General features: G+C 41.8%; 1 protein-coding gene across 2 annotated transcripts in view; it reads left to right on the top strand.

Moving 5' to 3' along the window:
* The window catches only part of PCDH11X (protocadherin 11 X-linked), a 751,002-nt gene that overhangs the window by 574,703 nt on the left and 150,525 nt on the right, over window positions 1-25,774 (top strand). For both annotated transcript variants that reach the window (XM_080990481.1, XM_080990482.1), the window contains one exon: window positions 1,301-1,499. In XM_080990481.1, the coding sequence (XP_080846607.1) occupies window positions 1,301-1,499 (199 nt within the window). The remainder of the gene's footprint in view (window positions 1-1,300; window positions 1,500-25,774) is intronic.

Below are 25,774 nucleotides of genomic sequence, written 5' to 3'. Positions count from 1 at the left end.
CCTGGTGTTTTTCCATGAGTAGAATGTATGCTTTTATTTAAAATGCATCTCTGGGTTATTTGTGGGGCACTGGAATTTGTTCATATTTTTTTTTTCAAAATATAGTCCGGTCCACCACATGGTCTGAGGGAAGGTGGACCGGCCCATGGCTGAAAAAGGTTGCTGACCCCTGGACTAGAGCAACACGGGAACAGTAACAGTCAAACGAGACTACTACTTATCAATTAAAAATATATTCTTAATTGGAGAGTAGGGTGCTTTGTTTGTTTAAGATAAATCACTCATGGTTATTAAATATTGATAGCCGGGAAGAAATGTGGTAGAATAAAGAAAAGTTAAAAGGGAAAAAAATCATTTGTAGGTTGTTGGGAGAAACAGACATTAAGTACTGTCATTCTTACTCATCTCTAAGCTTCTGAACTCCCTAAGATCTTAAATATCAGTTTTATGTTAGATGTTTAAAAATAATCTGACTGTAATTTGATGTGCATTATCTTGTGAGCGCAAAAGCCTTCAGTTGGTTTATTTAAAAAAAGGGGATGTTTACATCCTTTGTATTGTTCTGAATGTCACGTTCAAAGTAATGTGCGATTTCCTGCACCCTAAACAACATAAATATAAGGAGTAAAGTTGGTTGGTTGGTTGGTTAGATTGATGGATGGATGGAAGCATTGGTACTTCCCGTTATTCTGTTCTATCTCTTCCAAATATCCTTTTTCTTTCTCTATGAAAAATATGAAATATAGATATTAGAGAGAGTATCAGAATAGTACACACAACCAATACATGAGAGTGTCAGACTGAATATATTAAAGTGAATCTTACTCTTTCTTATAAAATACAGTTGTTTTATATAGTATCATCTTTGACAGGGATGTAGAACCTTTCTTTTCAGCCTGAGGGCTGTATTGCCTTATGGACAATGCAGTTCTTTAGCCATGTAATGTATACAAAAATGAATATGCTAGGGTAAAGTATAAATAAAATGTAATGTGAATATAATAATAAAAATAACAATGTGAAATGTCTTGTATTACGGAAAATTGCTCTGCAAAGTATGCATATTAGGAAAAATTGTGTACACACATGTGTGTACATTAGGATAAATGTACACTTCCAAAAAACTGATGTAGAAATGTGGAGAACTGGGGGGTGGGAAGAGAAATGGAGAGAAAACAAAATTGGCAGATCTGTTCATCCTGATAGGTACCAGGGCAGAACACATTTCATCAGTTGGTTATAGTCAACAACAACCTGGGAACACTGCTGGAACAATATGGTTTTCTTTTCTCCTCTGCAGTCGCAGCGCCGAGTTACATTTCACCTGCCGGATGGTTCTCAGGAAAGCTGCAGTGACAGTGGGCTAGGAGACCATGAGCCCAGCAGCACCGCTAGCACAGCACATCCTCTGCCACTTGGTTTCCCGCAAGAGGAGTACTATGAGCAGACATCACCCAACAGTCGGACAGAGGGAGATGGCAATTCAGATCCAGAGTCCAGTAAGTCTGTTGCATCATGGGCATTTGTCACTCTAGGGAATTCATGGGTCCAAAATGAGCATCCAGTGTATAGTGACAATTTATTCTGATTCAAATAGTATTTGTTTTGTTGCACCTGAAAGGACAAAGGTCATCATTTTGTCCATGGCTGAAGGGCTTGTAGTAATATTTTCTGAGCTGCATTTTGAGATTCAGATGATGAATCCATACGGGCCAAACTGGCGGTATTTAGGATACAGCAACCCAGCTCTTGGAGGAAGGCCCTATGTGGAAAAGCAGGATAGAAATCAGGACCAGAAGACCTGTGGGGTCTAAGCTAATAAGTGCCTTAGAGAATAGTAAACACGGAGCAGTAGCTGTCTTTGAGTGCTTCTTTTTTAATGTCAGTGTATGTTTCATTGTTTGGGTAAAATACAAAGACAGGCTTTTCATATGACTGGGCAATTGAAGGGCCTATAAAGAGTTTGCAAAAAGATGAAAAATGCAGCTGAGGCAGAAATTAATAATGAAATTAAATCACACTTGCTGTTTGCTTCTTAAAGGGCATGCTACTATTTACGGGGTGATTTTTTTTAGGTTGTTGTATAATTTCAGAGAGATATATCCAGGCTGGCATTGATCCAGCAAAGCAAATTGTAAGTTTGTAGTTTTATTTTTATTTTTAATGTTCATGGACTATTATGGAATAATAACTCTACAGTTATAGAATTGGTTTTATTTCTTTGGTTTTGGGCCTGTTATCTTTTGTATTTGATTTTTTTTTAATTGCATGCTGCTTTGGTACCTTTTAGTTGGAAAACGTTTTATAAATCTGCAGATAAATAATCAATTAATCAATCATTAAGGGAGGAAAAACTCATGAGAGGAGACAGCAGCAACAAACATGTTAGTTCCAGCCACACATTGGAGGGAAGCCTCCAGTGCTCATGTTTCACAACAAGTTCTAAAGTATGCAGGAAGTCTCCGTGAGTACAGGAGTACCACTTCAAGAGAGTGCACAGGTTGGATGGTAACAGAGACAGCTTGTAACCCCCTCACATTTACTTAAAACTTAATGGTCAATCCAGAAAAGGGCTGTGTTTTCAGCTTAAAGCGAGATTGGAGCAGTTGTTGCCATTTGGGATGCCTTTTCTGATTCTTCCCCCCAACTTAGGGAGGGGTATTTGTCCCATTTGAAACAGCTGCAATGTCAGTTTGATCCTAATGATATATACTTTGATAAGTAGTGGCACACATCACTACCTCATGGCTGATGTGGTGATAGATGTGTCTTCGAATGTGAGAAGTTTGCAAGGAGGTTGGACTCACCTATTTTTCTTAGATGACTAATTATCTGACAGCTCAAGTTGAAATCCAATACCAAGAATAATTAGTGTTCTGCAGTGTGGAGATGTATACCCCAACTAATGTGATTTCAACTTCAATAGCTGTGCTTTGACGTATGCAATTGATGTCGTGTCCTCTGATGTTTGTAGTTTTCAACCATGTCTGGGATTCTTTACTGTGATGTAGCTCTTTAGTGATTCTACTCTCACACAAAAATATGTTCAGGATGTTCACAATACACCCTCATCAGATGAGTATGATATATGAAATGTTTTCCATAGAAACAAGAACTAGAATCATAGAGCTGTTTTGTGGCAGATATACTTTTTTTCAACTGAATGCTTGAGTGAACTGAACTTGAATGTGGATAATTGAACCTGAGACTGTATACATGCAAATCATCAAACTGTAGCCACTCCTAATTTGCACTGGCAGCTGGCAAAATTGGACTATATCCAGTGAGTTAAATTTAACTAGCAACTAGAAGAATAACACAGCTAACTTTCTAGGGGGGTGGTGTGAGTGAATGAGAAAGAATTAACTAAACTTTAAAAGTGCAGTACATAGAAAAAAAGAGTTCATGTGAGTCGCGTATCGAGGTCCCCAGGTCCACCCCAATAACTCACACATCACACAGAAGTTTTTGTTTAAGATTTTTGGCATAATTTTGGCCACAACTTTATTAAAATACAAATTTGTGAGTGGTTGCGTAGGCATTGGTTGCGACTATCTGCCCCCACCATGGGGGACAGACTGACATTCCGCACGATGCGAAAGTCAGAATGGGGGAATACACTTGGGGGTTACGCGGAGCAGGGAACCTGCCCACACCCCAAATGCAACCAGGAGCTCATTGCTATGGCCCGAGCCCCCTTGACAGAGTGGACAAGCAATAGTTAGCTCCCAATTCCTTTAACGGAATCCCTTGCAGCAGCAGCATTAGAGGGGCAGGCACAGCCAATCCATGCCCCTCAACCAACCAAACCATAAACCAATGCCTAACCGCGAACCTTACAAGTTGTGACGATTTGCTACGCAGTAGGCAAAAACCAAATGGCCCCAGCCAATCAGCCAGATGGACAAAATTCCTACCAGGCCCCCGCTCCAAAGCAGACGACCCCATGACAGGCATAGCAAGGTCAAAGCGAACAACCCTATTCTAGGGAGGGAGGGACGGGCAATCTGATGCACGGGCGAAAAGAGGAAGCCCTAGCCTCGTGCAAGGAGTTTTACTATTTCTGGCTGTCAATCAATAAATGGCAACATTAACTTCTTCCCAACAACAAGGGAAGCCCCAATCGCATCAGTGGCCAACGATCAATTAGCCCGCCCCCCAACTTTGGAGTGTCCTGGCGGCCCCCACCGCAACACGTGCTCTCCATGAAGGAGAACACGCTTTATCAAACATTTAACTTTTACTTTTTTAAAAAAAAGAGACTTGGACAAGTGTTACTTCTGTATGCATGCTGTATGGAGTTCTTTCATTTATTTTATTTAACAAAATTTATTTGCTGTTTGATTATAATAAAACCTTCAAACAGTTTATAGAAAATAAAACGCAAAAGTTATCAATAAAATGCTGTTAAAAACAAGCATTTAATGATTTGAAATATCATTAAAGTCAACAATATACTAAAAATAAATGTGTTTTACATGTGCTTCTACCAGGAAGGAGTCTTAAACTTCTACCAAGCAGGAGTGTACTTGGTGTCAATAGACATGAAGTTCCAAGGTATAGGGTTTGTAGCCAGTTTTGGAATGTTATCATAGATTAAATTACTCTGGCCAGGTTGTAGATGGGGCTTATGTCAGTCACATGGCATTTGGGGAGTTTGCACAGTGTTTATAAAGGAAATCTCCTTGAGCTTTTAATCATTTGGTCTGGCCGTTTACCTAAATTTGCCCTTTGTGGAGTAGTTCAGAGACTTCTGGGCTTCCTTGTTCTTAAGGCTTGTTAGCTTCCCTGAACTGTGATTTCAAAATTACTGCTTTTCATAGTTCTGTCCAAATAATGATTGGAGCAGAGCAATGGGATTAACAATTTAGTAGAGTTTGTGATTTCTGTCAACCAGATAAACGAAATCTTATCCCTTGTCAAAAAAGACTTTGATATGAAAACGAAAACGACAAAGTATGCAATATAAAATGGTGTTTCAGACTTGAAAAAGTAGGTGTGCCAGGGCTAATTCTCTATCATCTATCTATCATCTATCTATCTAATTTTTAATTAGCATTTTTCAATATAGAATAATAAAACTGTGTGTACAAAACCATAACATAGCCATAAAATAAACAAAAAATGAGCCATAGCTCACCAATAAGGATATATGTTCTTGCCCCTTTTAAGTTCAGATTGAGAAATAAAGCTGCATCAAATGTTTACGATTTTAAGGATAATAATAATGTACTCAAAGTACTCAACTTTTTTGAAAAAATGACACTGAAGTTCTACAACATTTAATGCTCAAAAAACAGTATATTTTAACCAAGAGGTAGACTCTGTCACTGGGTTATAGAAATATATATATATACTGTGTGTGTGTTGTGTGTGTGTATATATCCACCTATGTTGATGTCCACTTGTGGGTTCTTCCATAACTCTACTGATTTTTCCCATCTTCAAAGTGGTATGCTAATAATTAATTTGCAGAGGGGCAGAGTAATTAATCTTAGCAAGACAGTACTGCATGATTGATCTTCTACCTTTAATCTAATTAGCCTGCACATAGGTGGGAGAATGTAATAGCTGAACACTTTACTATAAGGCTTTGAGAAAAGTCAACCCTTTTTTTGATGACCCGCTGAGACCATTCCCATACATCACTTCTTGGGTAGTCATTAGTTGCATGTTTGAATTAAAAGGTGAGGAAACTGGGGAAGATCAAAAAACCCAGAGTAGGTTGAACATTCTCATTTTAAATGAGTCAGTCCTTTTGTACACTCTTAATAATGTATGATTATATCTTGATAGCATCAAATTTGGTTTGGTAGTAGTGGCCATAACAGCCATAGGTGAAAATCAAAGCAGCAAATATTTTAGATGTGGCAAACTTTCATATCATAGGGGAAGATTCAAGAAACAGTTCTTTGATGTTCCCAAAACTTCACAAATGAAGGCTGGCACTAAATTAAATTTCACTGTTTGATGCAGCATCCTATGCTTGGCCTACAACAGTTCAGCTCGTGGATTGCCCAGGCAGGTGCATTATGACCCGTGAGAGCAGCAAAATAACTTGCACAATGGTGATGAAATAAAATCAGGCCAAATATTTATTGAGAGCAGCAGACAGGGCAAGGGTTGCAATGGCATTATGTCCCAGGATCAGTTCATCATTCCACAAGCCCTATGTTGATGGAATGGATCCACTGGGTTTGGATCGCTCCAAACCTGCAGGATGGGAGTCAGCCAGTGTGGAACTTTGCCGTGGTGCAAGCCAAGCAAGCAAGGTCTCACTGGGAGACCAGGGTGCAGATTCACACCAGGCAGATACCGAAGACACGCTTGCGGTTGCTGTGGTCAATGCTCCCCTCAGGCCCCTTATGGGGAGCCCCCTATACTATGATGATCCTATCAAATGCCATTTCCACCCTCATGCAAACTATGTTCTTCCGCCTAACAAAGGAAAACTATAATTTCACTGAGGGGAAGGCGGAAGAAACCCTCAACCAAGTGCCAATCAGGTTGATAGGGAAAAAAATCCTTTACAGCCCTGTCAACCAATGACCCAAAATTGCTCAGTGAAGGCTCTAACCTGAGGGTGGGCAGGCGGGCGGGAAGCTCTTAAAGCAAAAAGGCTATGAGATCCAGAAAAAAGCAGCCTTATATAGGCTTTCTCCTCATAGGTGGAAGATACTGGGCAAAACCTTGCCCAGTATTTTGCTGCAATCTATGGGTGTCGCCAGGCAAAGGCGTCCTGTGCTTATTAGGCATGGAATGGGGCCTACAGTCACAGGTCTGCCAGCTCCCTCAGTTTGCATTCCTTTGCTTATCTTTCAAAGGACATAAAAAGCATTGTGCTGAATTTGTCCAAACTCCAGTGTCCTGCTTCTACAGAGGCCACCCAGATGCCTTTGAGAAACCCTTCCACACTGATCCATTCAGCAACTGGCATTCAATGGCACATTGACCCTGCACATGGTGGTTCCATTTAACCATCATCACTACTGGCAGACCTCTCCATTTCAAATTTCTATGACACAGTTTTCAGTAGGAATGGAGGAGAACTTTGTTCAGTTCACATTATTAAGGACACATCTGCACTATACATTTAAATCACTATGTTGCAACTTTCACTGCATGGCTTCCCCCAAATAATACTGGGAACTTTGTAAAGTGTGGCAAGAGTTGTTAGGAGACGCCACTTCTCCTAACCTAGTAGCAATAGTAACAATACAATATGCACCCTTTTTCAAGACTTCTCTTTGTCATTGTTTGTAGTGCAAAACTGCAGAACAAAGCCTGCAATGTATGTTTTTTTGGTTTTGTTTTCCCTGCTATTTTAGGGAAGGTGTCCGTGTTGGATTGACAGCCACCACTTTGCTGAAGAGCTCATCCCACAATAGCTAAGACATCAAAAGCTCTGTGTTTCCAGGGATGCTTGAGGAATTTGATCCAGCTATTTACTGGATTTCATGCTTCTCTGGATGTTGTGATGCAGCTCTTGGCAGCTTGCACCCCTATACTTACACCATATCCCTATTTTCATAATGCACGTGTAAATAATATTTTGAATGGATTTCAAAAATGCAGATTAGCATGGAACTGGAATGGAATTACAGGTCAAAATACTGTATGTAGAAGTGACAAGGGCTGGGATAGACAGGTTCATCAGCTGTAGCAGGATACAAAGGAGAAACAAAGCAGATTTCTTTCGTTTTATATATCCCTTCCCCACTGCTGTTACTGATGTGAAAAGTGCCGGACATCAGCTGTGTAAAAGGAGTCCAAACTGGTGTGCATGTGATTTCAAAGCAAGCAATGGGGCCCTATACTAGCAATAACCCCAAAAGTCAAAATGGATAGCAACCCAGAGAGAAAGAAGTCATTCTTTAATGTATGAACTTGAAGCTGTTGACAGAGTTCCATTTACGTTTGCAGTTTTGAGGATGAGTTTATCTCGAGGATCTTAAACCCAGTATGGATTAGACTGAGGATTTATCAGAGGCAGAGAGAACAGTCTGATCTGAGTGTAGCAATCCCTTATCTTGTCAATTCTGTTTGAAAATGACAAACACATGGAACCTGGTGTGCTTGGCCAATAGAAAGCTGATGTCAGAAGGACTGGAATGCCACTGAGCATGAATGACTATCTTCAGTGACACAGAATAGGTAGCCCTTCTCCTCACAAGAGTCTTCCTTTGCTTCTTATTTTTTTTTAGTAGGCAGCCCATGCTGTAAAATAAAGTTCACATGACATTTATATTTCTATTATTTATGAGGCAATGAGGCAATCCTTTTTTATGACCTTCTCTATTTCCTCTCACTCTTCCCCATCACATTTTCAGACTATCTTAAGCTCTTTTTTCTTCTTATCCTTTGGCAATAATAAAATAGGGACTTTAAAAACTGGTTTATTTTATTCCCTTTCCATAATACAGGACAAATGGCAACCAAGGCGGTAGCCTCTCTCCTCTTATTTCCCTCTGCCCCTCATCAACAGCATTTCTATCCTATTCTCAAAAAAATAAGGACAGGAAAAACTATAAACCAGGTGTTGGGATCCTTTGGTCCTCAAGATGTTGGCAAACTACAATTTCCATCATCCCCAGCAAGCATGATCAATTATCAGGGTTAATGGAAGTTGCAGGTCAGCAACATCTGCAGGGGCAGAGGTTCCTCAAACATGATTAAAATTATAATTTAAAAAATCTGTTCCTAAGTTTCTCACTGGGCATCCTAACAAGACAATTCAGCCCTGGTTAGGCAGCACCAGATCATTACATAGCATCAGAGCTGGCATAGCAATTGGGCCTGAATTGGCCTGATGCCATCAAGTGGCAGAACTGAGTTTTGTTCCAAGAAGCTCAAGGCAACACTCCTGGTTCTCCAGCTTTTCCCACATTTTATGATCACAGGTGTAGATTAGGCTGGGATGTTCAGGTCACCCAGTGAACTTCATTTCTGGGTGTGGATTTCTACCTGTGTCTCTTCACTCTCTCAGTCCAATAGTCTTCATCTGATGACACATGCTTATCATCTTCTTATTTGTATCTGCTGATCAGAATAAAGAAATAGACGCAAAGGCTGGACTGAGGTAGGGCCTCTTTGTTCAAGATTAAACCCATAAAATCCCCTGCAGAAGGAAAACATTATTTATGTAGGAAGAAACCTCAACCTGAAAGAAATCGCAGCTGCTAAGGTGCTAAGCCCTGCCTGCAGGAAGAAGAAGAAGAGAAGAGTTTGGATTTGATATCCCGCTTTATCACTACCCGAAGGAGTCTCAAAGCGGCTAACATTCTCCTTTCCCTTCCTCCCCCACAACAAACACTCTGTGGGGTGAGTGGGGCTGAGAGACTTCAGAGAAGTGTGACTGGCCCAAGGTCACCCAGCAGCTGCATGTGGAGGAGCGGAGACGTGAACCCGGTTCCCCAGATCACACTTAACCACTACACCACACTGGAAGTAGCAGCATGGCTGTCCAGCCTGACTCCCATTCCCAGGCCACACCAAGAAAGTGAGTAGGAAGGCCTATGCTGCTCTACCACCCCCTGAGACCCCAAGGCTTGAGGATGATGAAGCAGTTTAGCCTCAAAAGCAGGGCCTATTCCACCCCCAGAGCCCAGAGATTAAGCATCGCTGCCAGCTCATAACCCAGACTGGGATCACCTGGCTCAAACATAATTTTTTTTATTTTTATTTTATTTCATAAAATTTATGCACTGCTTGATTGTAAAACCAAACCTCAAGGTAGTTTACAGAAAAATAAAACAAGGAAATCGAGGAAAGTCCACAACCCTACTTTAAAACACATAAAAGTTAAAATAATAAAACAGATTAATATTACCTCAACTTCCTAAGCTTGTCAAGACAGGAATGTTTTTTAGCAAGCGATGGAAAGAATACAATGAAGGCACCTGCTTGATCTCAATAGGCAGGGAGTTCCAAAGTGCAGGTGCTGCCACACAAAATGATTGAGTTCTTCCAGCTGCAGAATGGGTATTATGTGGCTATTGCCAATTCCACCAATCAAAGTGGTTGAATGGGCACATGTAGGGTAACTGTTCCCTTCCTGTACCTAAACACCCAAAGTGACTGAATCAAAGACCAGATTAACCTGGTTAATAATATGACAGATGGTTGTATTATTAGGGAACTGCTAGTCATGGGGTCATGCCATGAAATATTATGCATTGTATGCACACTTTACCTAGTAAGTGCATTTTTGCAAACTGGTTAACTGGAGAACCATAGGCGTAGCCAGGATTTCTTTTTGGGGGGGGCAAGGCTTTTGTTAGGGGAGGGGCAGAACCTCAGTTTGCTATGTCTTTTTATTGATTGGGGGGCAGCTGCCCCTCCTTGTCTCTCTGCATGTGGAGAACTGACTTGCCTGCAACATTTGGAGAAGTGCAAATTTCAAAGGATATCTCTGTGTTGGTTTGTATATTGGTCCGATAAGTAAAAAGTATGTAGTTTTTCATTAACATGTCAACACAATCTAATCTCTCCCTATCCCTACTTGAAGCCAACTAATTATGTTATGCATCATATCAAAATATTCAGTTTTTGGATAGTTTGCACCAGACTGATTATTTTGACCAATTAGTCATTTCACACAAAATAACTATGAAAGGGAGATGCAAAGGAAGTTACTCTGAGATCCTTTCAGGAATAAATGGGCATGAGTGTTAGCAACACACACCACTTTCAAAATCTTGGGCGTTGCAAGTGGATGAATAACAATACAAATTAGCCACCTATAAATGCACCTCCTCAATCAAACACATTTGATTGAGATTTATTCTTCAGAGACCTTGGAAGAAACACACACAACAAGCTTATTTACTTTCCACATTTACAGGATGGGTCAGGGCTGAAGTCATTGGCAATGCGATTAATGGAAAGCTCACCCTTTGGCTGTTGGCATTGTGTATTCAAGTGCAAGCTGTATTCTGCTTGAGTTCAATTTTTGATGCTCTCTGACCCTTACTCCACCATAAATTATCAGATGTATTCATCAGATGACAGCAGAGGCTTGGATGTGCTTTACCAAGGAGAAGAAAATATTATATTCTTGTACTATCTGGTGACCTGATCCTATAGAGATCCAGGTCTACTCAGGCATTCTCACTCATGTGATTCTAATCAGTCCACTACGAGAACTGGACTAGATTGGCTATAGACCTGATGCAGCAAAATCCAATAAAAAAAATGTGTATAGCAGCCAAAACTGCATACAAAAAGAAACTGTATTGGGAGAAATTATCACTAAAATGATGGCAAATTTTCATAGTGACTCTTTAAAAAAATCATCATAAAAACTGGGGTAATGTTCGGAACTGAACTCAGAACTGGAAAAACGAGAGAGGAGGAGAAACAGAAATTGACAAACTTATCTGCCCCATGTCCCTTAACATAGGTTTCTATATCATATGGGAACCTAAGTAAAAAGCAGCTCTCCATTTCAGACATGAAGTCCCCCATGTAGGGGTGAGCAATCAAGAACATGATGCAGTGGGAAGGAGCGGTGAGTGTGTTTTGCTTCCCCACCACACGCAAAATGGAACCTCGTGAGAGGAAACACCTGAGCTGGGCAACTGAATGATTAAAGTATGGTACAAAATTTGCTGCATTTATGCACTGTGAGAACCTGTGGCATTAATACAACCCAGGGTATTGCAAACCATGGTTCAAAAGTGGGCCACTACAAGCTAGTATTAATAATTTCACCTCAAATATTCCTCATGGTTTTGTGAATAGGTGACTTTTTCCATAAAGCTTATTTCATTCAGCTAATGCAGAATTTGGTGGCCAGGTTGCTCACTGGAGCAAGACGGTTTGAGCATATTAGACCGATCCTGTTCCCACTGCACCAGTTACCAATTAGTTTCCGGGCCCAATTCAAAGTGTTGGTTTTGACCTATAAAGCCTTAAATGACTCAGGACAACAATACTTCAATGACTGCTTCTTTCCATATGAACCTACGCGGACCCTGAGATCTTCTTCTGAGGCCCTTCTTCATGTGCCTCCTTGAGAGGTCCAGAGGATGACAGGAGAATGGGCCTTCTCTGCAGTGGTTCCCTATCTGCGGAATGGTCTCCTCAGGGAAGTTCCTGCTGGTGCCTTCGTTATAGACCTTTAGGTTCCAGGCAAACACATTTATTTTTAACCAGGCCTTTGGTTGATTTGATTGACATCCTATGCCCTTTTAAAATGGGGGGGGGGTTTGCTGGGTTGTTGCCAGACCTGTTGGATTCTCTTCATGGAATCTGGGAGGTCCCGTCTTGTCCTTTGCCTCTGGCAGCAGAAAGTATTGGCCCAGCCCTGGGCTTTCCTTCAATGTCTGCTTGCAATCAGACATTCTCGAAAACCCAAGGACATGAAAAACATTCCCTTCTTTGAAAGAGAAGTCTGTCCCCATTCCACACATCCCTTAAGTTCTAGATGTAAGAGGGAGAAAAATGGATCTTCACAATAATAAAGGTGATGACAAAGAAATAGCTTCATATAGGGAGGAAGTGGGGGGGGGGGAAATAGTTGTCTGCTTCTTTTCTTTTAGCATGATATATAAGGGTCAACCTCCGCTTGTTATAGATTTCCCGTAGTGCCGCACGATAAATACTTCTTCCTCTGAAGCTAATAACAATTTCTTCCTTATTTTCTTTCTCCAACACCCCCAGGGCATCAGCTATTATTTCCCAAGGACCCGTGAGACTAGTAGCATGATCTCAGAGTGGCTATGCAATTTAATCTTGTCCAATACAAATTACCATGGGGCAAAATGCTCTTTCAGAACTGTGGGAGGCATGAAATTATGTAGATGTAACCTAATGTCCCTCAGTCTTCAGAGAGCTGACTTCTGTTACAGGGAGAAAGGGGAATCCCACAGCATGGTGTGAAGGCCACAGGTAGCTTGTGAAAGCTTGGCGGGTCTAAGTATGGTAAGTGACTGTGTGGGATAATGCCTAGGAATGCCCCTGTACACCAATTTGAGTTCCACCGTGAATGAAAGGCAGTTATAGTATTATTGTCATTTCCTCCCTGGTGACTCTCATGAGGACAGTGAGTGGGAGGAAAGACATCCAAGTGGGAGGTCCTCCCATTGAGACTCTCCTTTCAGAAGTCTTGCAGACCCCCTCTTCCTTGGCTCAGAGCAGCAGACAGGCTTAACTAGTGCTGGGGGGGGCATTGCTCTGCTGGGAGTAGGGAGGATTTCCTTGGCAGAAACTGAGCTGTGATGGGAGGAAGAAAGCTAGGCATTGTCTCTGAGGCAATTGGGCACCTCAAACCCTTTCCTTAAGAGTATCTCTTGTGTGTTTTCTTGGAAAGACACCACAATTAAAATGGAGTGGTTGCTCTTAACCATTCACTTTTTGCAGAGGCAGCAACCTAGGTGTTTGGGGAATGCACTTCCCATCATTGGCCTTGCTAGCCCAGGCAGATGGGAGTTGGAGTCCAGGGGTCCAGATACCCCTACTCAATTGTCACACCTATTTTTATTCTGCTTCAGACAACAAAGGCACCCAAGAGCTTCTGCTCCAGGTCTTGCAAGCCAAGGGGACAACTTAGAAAATACTTGAGGGGATGTATAAAGGATGGAGCATTGCACGTTCAAATGGAACGGAATGAGGTTTGAGTCACACAAACCCAAAATGTACTTGACCAATCCTGTTGCAAGTTGATTGGTCTCCTGGGATAAAAACTGGTGTTAACGTTCCTTACAGATTGCCCTGTCGGTAAAGCACTGGAAAAGCTTAATCAGCTAAGCTCAAACTGATTACTACAAAGTAAATGACTTCTACAGTACAGCTGTAAGAAGTGGAACAGAAGTCTTGAAAATTTGTCAACTACTTAATGGAGCAAGTTGTCTTCTCAGAAATATTCTTGGCATTGTGTTTGAATAGCCAAACTGCAAGCCAGCATGTATCACTTAGAAAATAAAGTTGTAAATGCCAGATTCTTTTTGTACATTTTTTGCCATATTGCTCTCACCACCTGCTTATTTTCAAATCCATCTTTGCTCTCCTTTCCCCATCTTATTCAAATGTCTATCCTCCTCCTCCAGTTCTACATTTATCTGACTGTCTCTGAATCCCTGCCTACCTTATCCTTCCTGTCAGCACCTTCATTTGTCCTTGCAATAATCTATTTGTACAGAGAAAGCATTCACACATAAAGCAATGATCACTTTTTCCGAAAGAGTACTTTGAAATAATTGATTGTGCCATGCTCCAGAACTGGACTGTTTACTTAGATTGGAATAATTGAAGGTCAATTTAATCGTTCTGATCCAGATTTTGTGTGTGTGTGTGCGCGCACATGTGAGCGCGCATGTGTCTGTGTAGATGCTTTTATTCACATAAGTGGATGGAGGAGAATCTATATAAGTGAAAGAGAAATATTTTTCCCCCTCAAACTTTTTTCCACCAAAGTGTCCAGAGACTCAACTATACAGCTGCAAATAAAACATTTTATGTGTGTTTTAAGTGCAATATGCAATGTGGCACTAGATGGCGAGGGTGAGCCTTATGGAAAATTCAATTATTATTTTTTTAAAAAAAATACATTTTTGGCTTTTTTTTTAAAAAAAAAAAAGTTTTCAAAACACTTTTTATATGTGTGTAGATTTCACCCAGGACAGTGTACAAAAGCTGCTACTGTTAAAAATAATACTAAAAAGCAAAACCATCAACTTGAGCAATTAATGAGTGGTGCAGGTGAGTGATATAGGTTGATATCCAAGTTGTGCTACATTTTGTCTCTTTCCTTCATTCCTTCCTTGAACAGTATCCTCCCATATTGTGTCATGAACTGATTTTGAGACTGCCCACATTTCAAAAGCCGTCTTCTACTGGGTTGGCAGTCTGATAAGAAGCATGGAACTTGTTCAAGATTTTGGAACATGGTTGGACAATAGATCCAGAAATAAGAGGCTATATCATGCCATTAAAACTGTTGGCAGAAATTAATTATAGCTATTGAAAAAGTATTCCGGACAAGGCAACATTAGTGCTATACAGTGGTACCTCGGGTTACAAACACTTTGGGTTACAGAATCCGCTAACCTGTAAGTAGTACCTCGGGTTAAGAACTTTGCCCCAGCATGAGAACAGAAATCATGTGGCGGCTGCATAGCGGCAGCAGGAGGCCCCATTAGCCAGGGCTATCTTGAGCATATGCGGCATCGGAGTGCAAAGATCCGCCCAATGCCCCCTCAGGTTGCCACCTCAGCAACAACAGAGGAGCCAGAGGCAGCAGTCGCAGCAGAGCAAGGCTGGGCACCGGGGGGGGGGGGGCAAGCAGGGCCCAATGCAACAACAGTCGAGTCCAAGGTGGCGGCGGCTGAGCAAAGCAGGGCGCCTCGTGTGAGCAGCATGTGCTGGGCAGGCCTCTTGATGGCCCGCCAATCCCATGCGCACAGAAGGGCGGAGCCGGTCGGCTGCCTCAGCTCCTCACTCACCCACAGCAGAAGAATTGCGGCGGTCCAACAGGCTCTGCTCCACCCAGCGGCGGCTGTCGGCTCTTCTCAAACCCCAGACTTCAAATCTCAGCCCCGGACTCTCAGCCTGGCACCCCCGAGAGCTCAGCACCCGGGTGCCCCGCACCCCTAGCACCTATGGGTAAGACGGCCCTGCCTTGAGCTAAAGTGGTACCTCAGGTTAAGAACAGTTTCAGGTTAAGAATGGAAAGAAAAGAAGTTAATATGCACTAAGCCAAACTCCACTCCAGGATTTCTCAGACCTCAGTTATAACTGCCAGAAGCTAGAGCATAAGATGCTGTCCTTTTTCAACCCTTCACCTATTTCCCTATGCCTTAAGATCAGAAATAAAGGTCCTTCTTTTGTGCCAAATGTACTGGGCCAAAAACTTATCCTGCAATTTTAAACCATTCTCCATCAATTAATGGGAAAACAAATATCATTCCATAATTATCAAAAGGAAGAGAAACTTTCAGTGAAATTCTCATCAGTAAGGTTCAGGGTCTTTGTCATGCTTAGCTAAATTTTGATCCAACTGAGGTATGCTTTGCCAGCATGTTCCTTACAAAGCATATCCCTGCTGCCAGCATGATTCAACTCTCCACTCACTAGCAAAGGTTTAAAGAGAAGCACTGAACTTTCAAACAACCTCACCCTGATCTCTGAAATCCTAGCAGTCAAGAGCTTCAAAGAGCAGCATCGCCTGATGTCACAGACATGTCAGCTGATTGACAAGTGATTCCACAACCCAGCATAGGGGAAGATATCATTAGGTTGCATGGAGCATTTTTTTCATATCAGGAAGTAGAGGCAGCTGGAGAGGCTGCAGATTGTTGGGAACTTGTGCTGGAAAGTAACACATGCCCAAACTACCCTTGGCCACTACACAAGGATATGGAAAACTCAAATCCTGGTACCCACTGAAATTCCAGTGACATTCTAAATAATTTAGTGCTCTGAAAATGGAGCAGATAAAGGAAGCTGCTTTCATATGAGAAAACTTTTCAGAAACTGAAGGGCAGATATTTTCACAGCACTAGTGCCCATTTAGGTTACTGAGCAGCAGGAGGGGGACTTTCCCCAGTGGCTCAATCTTTCTGGAAATAAATGAGAACTGTTGAGCCCCCATCTTTACAGGCATTCAGGAGAACCCTAAAGGCTCATTTGTTTTCACCGGCATTCTCCTAAGTTTATATTTCTAATGTCGTTTAGGTGGATACCTATTTATTTATTGTAGGGAGACGATATGCATTGGTAGTTTATATTCATTTATTTGCAGTTACTTTAATAGCAGTCATATTGCATTACATTATTTAAGCCACCTTGGGAGGGTTTTTCCCTCTTAAAAGTAACCGGGGGGGGGGGGAGGAGGAATAAATAAAAGTAGTGATCTAAGGCCATAATCTTGTGAAGATAAAGAACCTTGCCTTTCTCACCTTTTGAGGGAAATATGCACTGTACCAAAATCCCTAATTTTCACTGTATAACTATATGAAACTATCTTTTGCGTGACCAGGCAGTGATCGTCCAACCCCAGGGACCACCTGAAAGGAATAAAGACTCGTGACAACGTGTTATGGAATTAAAATTTGGCCACAACTTTATTAAACTGTCAAATGTAGGAACACCTTGGCTTAGGCATTGGGCGTGTATCCTTCCCAGCCCCCCAACTGGGGGAACTGGGGCTCCTCAAGGTAAATGGGATATGGGGGTGCCCTGCAAGACGCATGTGTATGCAGGCAGCCCACCCCATATCCCCGCACACAGGGTAGTTCACTGACAACCTTTCAGTGTATGGCCAGTGAAACCCATATTACAACCCCTTTAAGAGGGGACCCTGGAATCGCTGCCACAGGGGAGGAGTGAGTCATCACTTCACACACACACACACCCCATTTAGGGAAGAAAAGACTAAAGGATTCCGCCCAAGGCCTTAAACTGCCAAAGTTGTGACGAATTGCTATGGGGAAGACAAAACCTGCCAATGCAGGAAAAATTCTTCCCAGTTCAAGAGCAACCAGTCAAAAGAACATAGCAGCCCCCACTAAACAGGAATAAAAAGGTTAATGTGCAAATAAGAAACATTAAACTAAGGGAGGGTTGGGTGGGTGACTGCCTGGCTGCTGCCAGCTCCACCCCCTATTTGTGCGACTGGCTCCACCTGCCAGCAGTGTAATTTGACTTAACTGAGGCTGGTTGTGAACCTACAAAGAATAACATTGAGAGGCAGGCCAGCCCATACAACTGGTAAGTTCCCTGGGGTCCGAAGCGCCGCACGTGATCCCACAAAGGGCACCCATGGTATAAAGTGTTAGTGCTCAATACTGCATCAGACCATAGCTCTAAGCTGCCCATTATTGTCTACTTGCAGAACAGGGGTGGGAAACTTTAGCCTTCCATGTGTTGCTGAATGACAACTCCAATCAGCTCCAAGCAAGCTTGGTAAATTGTCTGGGATGATGGGAGTTGTATTTCAGCAGCATCTGAAGGGGCAAATTTCCCCACACCTGTGGCAGAGATCTTCATCAGAGTTGCCTGGGATGCTTTAACTGGAGATGCTGGAATTTAACCTGGGACCTTCTGCATGAAAATCATGTGCTCTACCACTGAGCAGCCTCTTCCTCACCCTGCCCAGTGTAGATGACTGCAGTTTACATATACAAGTGTATCTAAAATCAAGTAATCCAAATGCAATGTAAATTGAAAAGGAACATATTTTTCATTGATATATCCTTGCTTAAAATCATGACTTTGAATTTGCTTCTAATGATATTAAAGGTGCAATAGTTTTACTCCCAGAAACGCATGGCAAATGTAATTTTTTTGTCAACTGGGATGAAAATCAGCACAATGCCTTTTAGGATCAGGGGCAAGGGGATTTTAGATAAAGAGCAGTGGTGCTTATGAAAATCAAATGAGATGAGTCAAGGCAGGAAAAGGACAGATAGAGTAAATGGATTTTTTTTTCCCCAGAGAGAGATATTGATGGATGCTTCTAGGGTTATGCATGCCACTTAGCAGCAAATATAGTGTGAGCTGGGAAGGGAGAGAAATCTGCAAATAAACAGGGAGGTGTAAAAGATAATCAAGGGTGAGAGGCATGTGTTGGTAATAAAATGGAAAGGACAAAAATAGTCTAAAGTAGCAGCTATAGAAATAAATCAGAGAACATAGATGCAAAAGGTGTATATTGTTTAAGACTGTGTGGGAATAAATTGTTCCTTGGAAACTCCATATTGGCAAAAGAGACAGCAGGCCATGGCTAGGCATGCTTTATAGACAGAGCAGACAGTTGCAACACAAATGATGGAACTATTTGCCCTCAGTGTTTGCAGGAGAAGATGGTATGACATGACTAAATTTGTAGGGTGAAGGGAACTGCACCTGCCAAACGATAATGAGCCTTGCCAAAGCAGTGGTGATGGCTGTGGCCAGATGAAATTAATCCTACTGCTCTAGAAAGCCTGTCAAGATATGGGGAAAAAAGAAGAACAAAAATGTAAAACATTTATGTAGAGGAAAACTATAGTGTAAATAGGATTAGGCAAATCTGTCATTTTGGCTTCTTTCAGTTTCAAGTTTTCCAGTCTTAAATTCATTTACCCACATTCCCACACAAATTTGCATTTTTAAAAAAGTCCCCTTGAAAATTCATCAGTATTATAGTGCCCATTTCTCCCAATACAGTCATACCTCGGGTTAAAGACGCTTCAGGTTTAGTGTTTTCAGGTTGCGTTCCGCGGTGATCTGGAAGTAACGGAATGGGTTACTTCCGGGTTTTGCCGCTCGTGCATGTGCAGGCACTCAAAATGACATCACGCGCCTGTGCAGAAGCGGCAAATCGCGGCACGCGCAGACGTGCAGACATGGGTTGCGTTCTGCTCAGGGTGCGAACGGGGCTCCGGAATGGATCCCGTTCGCATCCAGAGGTACCACTGTATACCCAATTTTGCACAGAATTTTTTCCTGATATAAACTTTTTTTTTTGCAAAGACAGTTCCCCAACTATAAAGCATGTTTGTTTGTTATTTTCACTAATATATGCATTCATATGCACACTTCATCCTAGCATACGCATTCTTGTACACATCACTCAACCAAAGAATTGCATCCCAAAATTTACGAAAATGGAAATTTTTAAGGATGGCTTGTTTTTGAAGTTGTGAATTGGATAAGTACACCTGAAAATGCTAACTGAATTTAATTTCTCCCCCCACCCCTAAAAGTAAGCAAACATAAAAGAGACACACACAAAAAATGAACATCAGGGCAAATTAATAATATGCATAACCCCCAATTCTAATTTAAGAGAGAGAGTATTCATATCCCCATCCCCAAAGGAGATTGACGTCCCCTGCGCTCCCCCCCCCCAGAAAACAGCTGTATGTGTTTGTGTGTGTTACTCATATTCCCTAACACATTAATAATACTAATCTTAGGAAAATAGGAGGACCTATACTGTAAGAGAGGGATGCGGGTGGCGCTGTGGGTTAAACCACAGAGCCTAGGGCTTGCCGATCAGAAGGTTGGCGGTTTGAATCCTCGCGATGGGGTGAGCTCCCGTTGCTCGGTCTCTGCTCCTGCCAACCTAGCAGTTCAAAATCATGTCAAAGTGCAAGTAGATAAATAGGTACTGCTCCGGCAGGAAGGTAAACGGCGTTTCTGTGCGCTGCTCTGGTTCACCAGAAGTGGCTTAGTCATGCTGGCCACATGACCCGGAAGCTGTACGCCAGCTCCCTCGGCCAATAAAGCGAGATGAGCGCCACAACCCCAAAGTCGGTCACGACTGGACCTAATGGTCAGGGGTCCCTTTACCTTTTATACTGTAAGAGGCAATGAAAGTGATGGAACATAACAATATGGGAAGGAAAGACCAAATGTCCACATGCATTTACACTATTTTTAGCTTATCAATCCTTTTAATTACTTTTTTGAATTTTTTAAGTTGCTGGTTTGTTTGTTTGTTTTAAATTGTTTTTACTGATACTTTTATAGTTTTGTTCTATTAGTAAACTGCTTTGAGGTTGTTGATTTTTACAATCAAGCGGTGTAGAAATATTGTGAGAATAAATAAATAATATTACCTATCCCAGATTTGAACGGTGCCTTCCTGCAACTGTGTTTGAGTTAAGTAGAACCAGATGCTTGAGCTAAGAATTCTATGCCAAAGTTTGCTTGGAGTGACAGGTTTTGCCAGTGCAGTTGCTTTGATTTCATGACTGTAGTGAAGGACAGTAAAACAAGGCAATAAATTTCATTACCTCCAAGCCTCTTGCAAGTCTGATGCATTGTGTTGTGATGTGCCCTGAGAACACAGTGTAGGTGAGAAGAAGTACTGCAGCTAATATACCTAGGTAGCAAGGCAAAAATCTATGCTTTAGATAAAGTTTTGCTTCTCGTCAATTTGCATGTGCAAAGGGGAGATGTAAAATGATGTGATGAAAAAAATAAATGAGAAGAGGTGGGAGGTTCCCTTCTTCCCTTGTAGAAAATGACAAGTTTCAGAAAGTTACCTGAGATTCTAAGCTGTTGGTAGTCATGTATCCAAATGTGACCCCATCTTGAGTTTCTTGGAAATAAAATAAGATAAGATAAAATAAAATAAAATAGAGACAGAGTGGGGCAATCACATAGAAGATATCATTATTTCCAGTTCTAGACTGGCACATATTCTCCCCCAACTTCAGACATTTGTCCATGGCAGTGGCGTAGCGTGGGGGGTGCCAGGGGTGCCGGCCGCACCGGGCGCAACTTCTGGGGGGGGCGCGAGTCCAGAGGGAAGGGGAACGCCCCTCGCTCAGCCCGCGCATCCCTCGCCCGCCGGCAGCTTCTCCTCCTCGCCTCGCTCAGCGCCGCCGCCGCGGATGCCGCCCAGACCCCCCAGCGCCCAGGGCCATTTCCCGGGGAGCCTCCTCTGGCACATGCCCCGCGCAGGAGGAGGAGGGGGAGGCGGCTCCGGGATGCTCCCTCCCGCCCCGGGAGGCAGAACGCAACGCACAACACACACACACCCTGTCGCCCCCGCGGCAGAGCAAGGCAGCCAGACGCGGAGCAGGGAGAAAGGCTTGGGCTCACCTTGGGGCAGCCTCCGGAGAAGCGAGTCCCGAGGAGGAGGAGGAGGAGGAGGAGGAGGAGGAGAAGCCGCCGCTGCCGCTGCCGCCGCCGCCGTGCGCCCCCAGCACCGGGAGAGAGGCCGCTGGCCGCCCGGCGGGCCGTGGTTCCTTCCTCCGTCGGGCGCCCAAGGGGAGGGGGCTTTGGCTGCCTCGGCCCGCGGGGGCTCCACAAATAATAAATTTAATAAATTCCTTTTTTTAAAATAAGATATTTATTAAAGTTTTCAATTTTATACAAAGAGAAAAATGCAAAAAATAGAAAAAATATATATTAAAAACACATAAAATTCACAACTTATTTTTCAATAACATATTTCCCTGACCTCCTCATACCTCCCCTTCTTGTTTTCTAGTTCAAATTATTTGTTCAGCAAATCCTTATCTCATAGCATTACCGCTAAATAACACCTTATTTTCTATCCAAGTTCTTGAAACTTAAACTTTTACTTTAAAAAACCATTTTTTCATAACCTTTTATACCATTACAGCTAGAAACCACTTAACGTAATTTCAATCCAACATCATTCAACATTCCTTAATATTGCAGTATTTCTGTAAATAGTCCTTAAATTTCTTCCAATCTTCTTCTGCCGACTCTTCTCCCTGGTTGCGGATTCTGCCAGTCATTTCTGCCAATCCCATGCAGTCAATCAACTTCATCTGCCATTCTTCCAGAGTGGGTAAATCTTGCGTCTTCCAATACTTTGCAATGAGTATTCTTGCTGCTGTTGTAGCATACATAAAAAAAGTTCTATCTTTTTTAACACCAACTGGCCAACCCAGTGGCGTAGCATGGGGGGTGCAGGGGGGGCCGGCCACACCGGGCGCAACATCTGGGGTTAGGGCAAATCCATGGGTTAGGGGGCGCAAATCCACAGGTTAGGGGGCGCAAATCCATGGGTTAGGGGGCGCAAATTACTTGCCTTGCCCCGGGTGCTGACAACCCACGCTACGCCACTGGTCCATGGTCATGTGGTCTAGAAGCATGTTCTTTTGGGTTAAATCCAATTTAAGTCATTGAATAATTCATATTATGACTTTGGAGAAAAAATCTGCACTCAAAGGCTTGTAGAAGATGAACAGAATTAATCACAGAAAGAAAAAGAGACAATAAAATCAAGGCCTGAATCACCCTATTGTAATCCAAGAAGTCACGTCATAGGTAATGAAGTTAGCAATGATTTATTTAAAAGTTACAAGGCAATAACTCCATTTTCTATTTTCTTCACAACATCCCATTTATAAATTAATGCATTTTTTGATCAATGAAAATTGTTTTAAAGTATTTTTATTTTTAACCTTGAGGTTAACAGACAAAACTCTGCATAACTACAACGCTGAATGTGAGTTTTGGCTTCTGCTGGTGCTGATTCATTCTGAGTCATTGTGTAATAAAGCTGGTGTTATCATTGCATGAGCGTCCTTGTGGTTAGATTTTTTATTTATTTTTTTGCAATTTTCAGAAATTGCTTTAGGTCAGATGAAAAACTCTTGGTTCTGTTCTCATTTTCATTTCCTTAGCTTCTATTAGACTTTGCAGGGTGGCATCAACAGCAAAATAGGTCAGAGATGCAAATCACTTCCAGGGAAAACAGTATCATTATCACTGTCACCATCTTTGTTGGAGTCTTACAGATCTACCTTGACCTCTTCATGTTTTAATTATTGTTGTTATTATTAATAATATTTTCTTGTATAGGCCACCTAATATCTGTACAGACCACTTAGTAAGAGGTGTACAGCATGTGTAGATCTATTCATATACACACCTTGCCCAAGGGAATCATTCTGAGTCACCGTAGGAAATTAAAGTGGTGTCGTCACCAGTGAATTTGCATTTATTTATACATTTCCATCCCATCTCCCTTTATGAATTGTTTCCTATGAAACATCTCAACATGATTTAGCAACAAGGAACATCAAAAATGAAAACCCATATAAACCAATTTCATACACAAAAACAGCTACAATTATTTCATGTATGAAACTGGTTGCAAATCCAGTGCAGACTGGGACAGTTCAGTTGTTGTTGTGGTGGTGGTGGGGCTATTCAAATTATCCAAATTTTATATACAACTTCATTTCCAAACAAATAGCATTTTCTTTTTTAAAAAAAAAATGTTGGTCATTGGAAGTTGGTATTTAACGCGGGGCACTTTCATCCTCTTTATTTCTGGTTCCTGGCAGTTAGAGAGGGAAAGGTTGGGTCATTGTGTTGTAATGTGCAGAATCTGTTTAATTCTTAATGTGACCATGAAGTTCCATATGACTTTTATTATGGAGTCCCTTGTCAAAACCCCATCAGTTTACCTGGCTGAAGACGCATAAATGAATAATGATGACCTGTTACAATGTATCATCAACTCTTCTCTGATACATTATTAAACATTTGCACTTTCCTGATGGAAATTTCTTGAGTGACAAAGCATTTGAGCAAGGAGGTTTGTTATCTTCGTAGTTTGGAAACTAATCATGTTGGATCAATGAATTCTCACTTCATTAGCAGGAATAGGTCTTTCAGTGTTAGAGCCTTTATGAGCTTGTTGATTGGGGTTGCCAATGATTTTGCTGACCACTGTAATGAAATCTCTTTCTTGATTCGTTTTGGTTGCCGAAGTCTAAGCTTAATGAGCGCAACTTTTCTTTGCAAGAATAGTTAAGGTAGGAAGAGGTAATGAATGTTCTTCCATGGACTTGGGATCTCACTGGGAGCAATTAATTCTCTGTTTATACAACATAGTAGTAGAAACATGCAGTTTTATTTTGTTTTTGAGATGTTGCGAGAATAATCTATTAACAGGGCAGGAACAGACACAAATAAACCGAAAGAGCTGGGTCAGACAGAGAGACATGCTGTTTTCTGTAACAAAACACTAAAAAGTATATTCCCATTTTTGCACTGGCTATGTACCTAAAGAACCTGTTTTACTTCTGAGAGAAACACAACCATTTTGTATTGATTGTTGTTAGGATGAAAATCCAGATACCTTTGACTCCTTTCTATAAATCTTCTTTTGGCGTCCAGCTGCCGCCTGTTTGTTCCATCTCCAGCTGAGAAAATAATGAGTAATGCTTCTCTGAGCTTTGGATCCCCAGATCTGTGATTAGGAAGGCATGTTTATTTGGTATTTGTCAATCACCACATTGGACAAGAGCCTCATGAATCAAGTGCTGATTTCTTACATGTTCGAATCATGTAGACAGTTCAACTCAGGATACAAAAGTCACAAACCAGATGACCCCAGAGAGCCACATCAATTCCAATACTAGCTATATAACCTTTAGGTTTGGTTGCTATAGTCCCTCATTCTAGGGAACTGAAAGAAATTAATTGTGGTTTTGTCTTAGGGCTCATCCACACTTCTGCTTGTCCCATGCCTACAAAGCATGGGCCCAAGTGGTTTTCTGCTTGACCCGCATTTTCTAGGCATAGGTCTGAATGGTTTCTTCCTTCCCCATGGAAAACCTGCTCTTTAATGCTAAAGTGGAACAAACATTCTGAAGAAAAACCCAATTGTATATTGCTCTGATTGACCACTAAAGAACTTTTTTTTCTAGGGTAAGGCAGCATGACAAGAGCTCTTAGCCACCTGTGTAGGCTGCAAGCTCCACCCACCCCCACTTTCTCTGCTCCTATACATCTTCAGCCTCTCCATCCATTGCATTTACTTCCCTTAATATACTGCATAAGCATAAGTAGCCTACAAACTGTGAGTGGTTCAAAATATACATTAACAGTGTACAAAATGGCAGGCTGTACATAGCATGGCACCTTAGCATTCATGCACATGTTTTTGTCTATGTGTGCACAAGAGATTTCTACCCATCCTTCGTTTAGATTTAACATTTTGCAGATCCCGAGTACTAAATCCTTAAGAATGGCAACACTACCATTTGTGCTACCATAATTTTAAGAAGGTAATAAAGGGACATAATAGGGATGGTGATTTAACAGGGTCAGTGACCAGACAAAATGGATGTGCATTTATTTTGGAATGAATGAAGAACAGGGCCCATTTGGCTGGATGTCCATTTGCTTTGGATTACCTGCAGTGTGTCCAAAAGGAGTAGGTTTTCAGGACCACATTCATCACCTCCCACTGGCAATAGTATTCAGAAAACCTCAAAATTTATTAGGGATAGGCCATTGGTAGCATTCGATCTACTTGATCAAAAGCCATATAAATCTTCCAAGGAAC

The sequence above is a fragment of the Podarcis pityusensis genome, assembly GCF_964106645.2.
Source record: "Podarcis pityusensis genome assembly, chromosome: Z".
In the NCBI taxonomy this organism is placed as follows: domain Eukaryota; kingdom Metazoa; phylum Chordata; class Lepidosauria; order Squamata; family Lacertidae; genus Podarcis; species Podarcis pityusensis.
The sequence above is the reverse complement of the archived record's forward strand: the minus strand, read 5'-3'. Positions and strand labels throughout refer to the sequence as shown.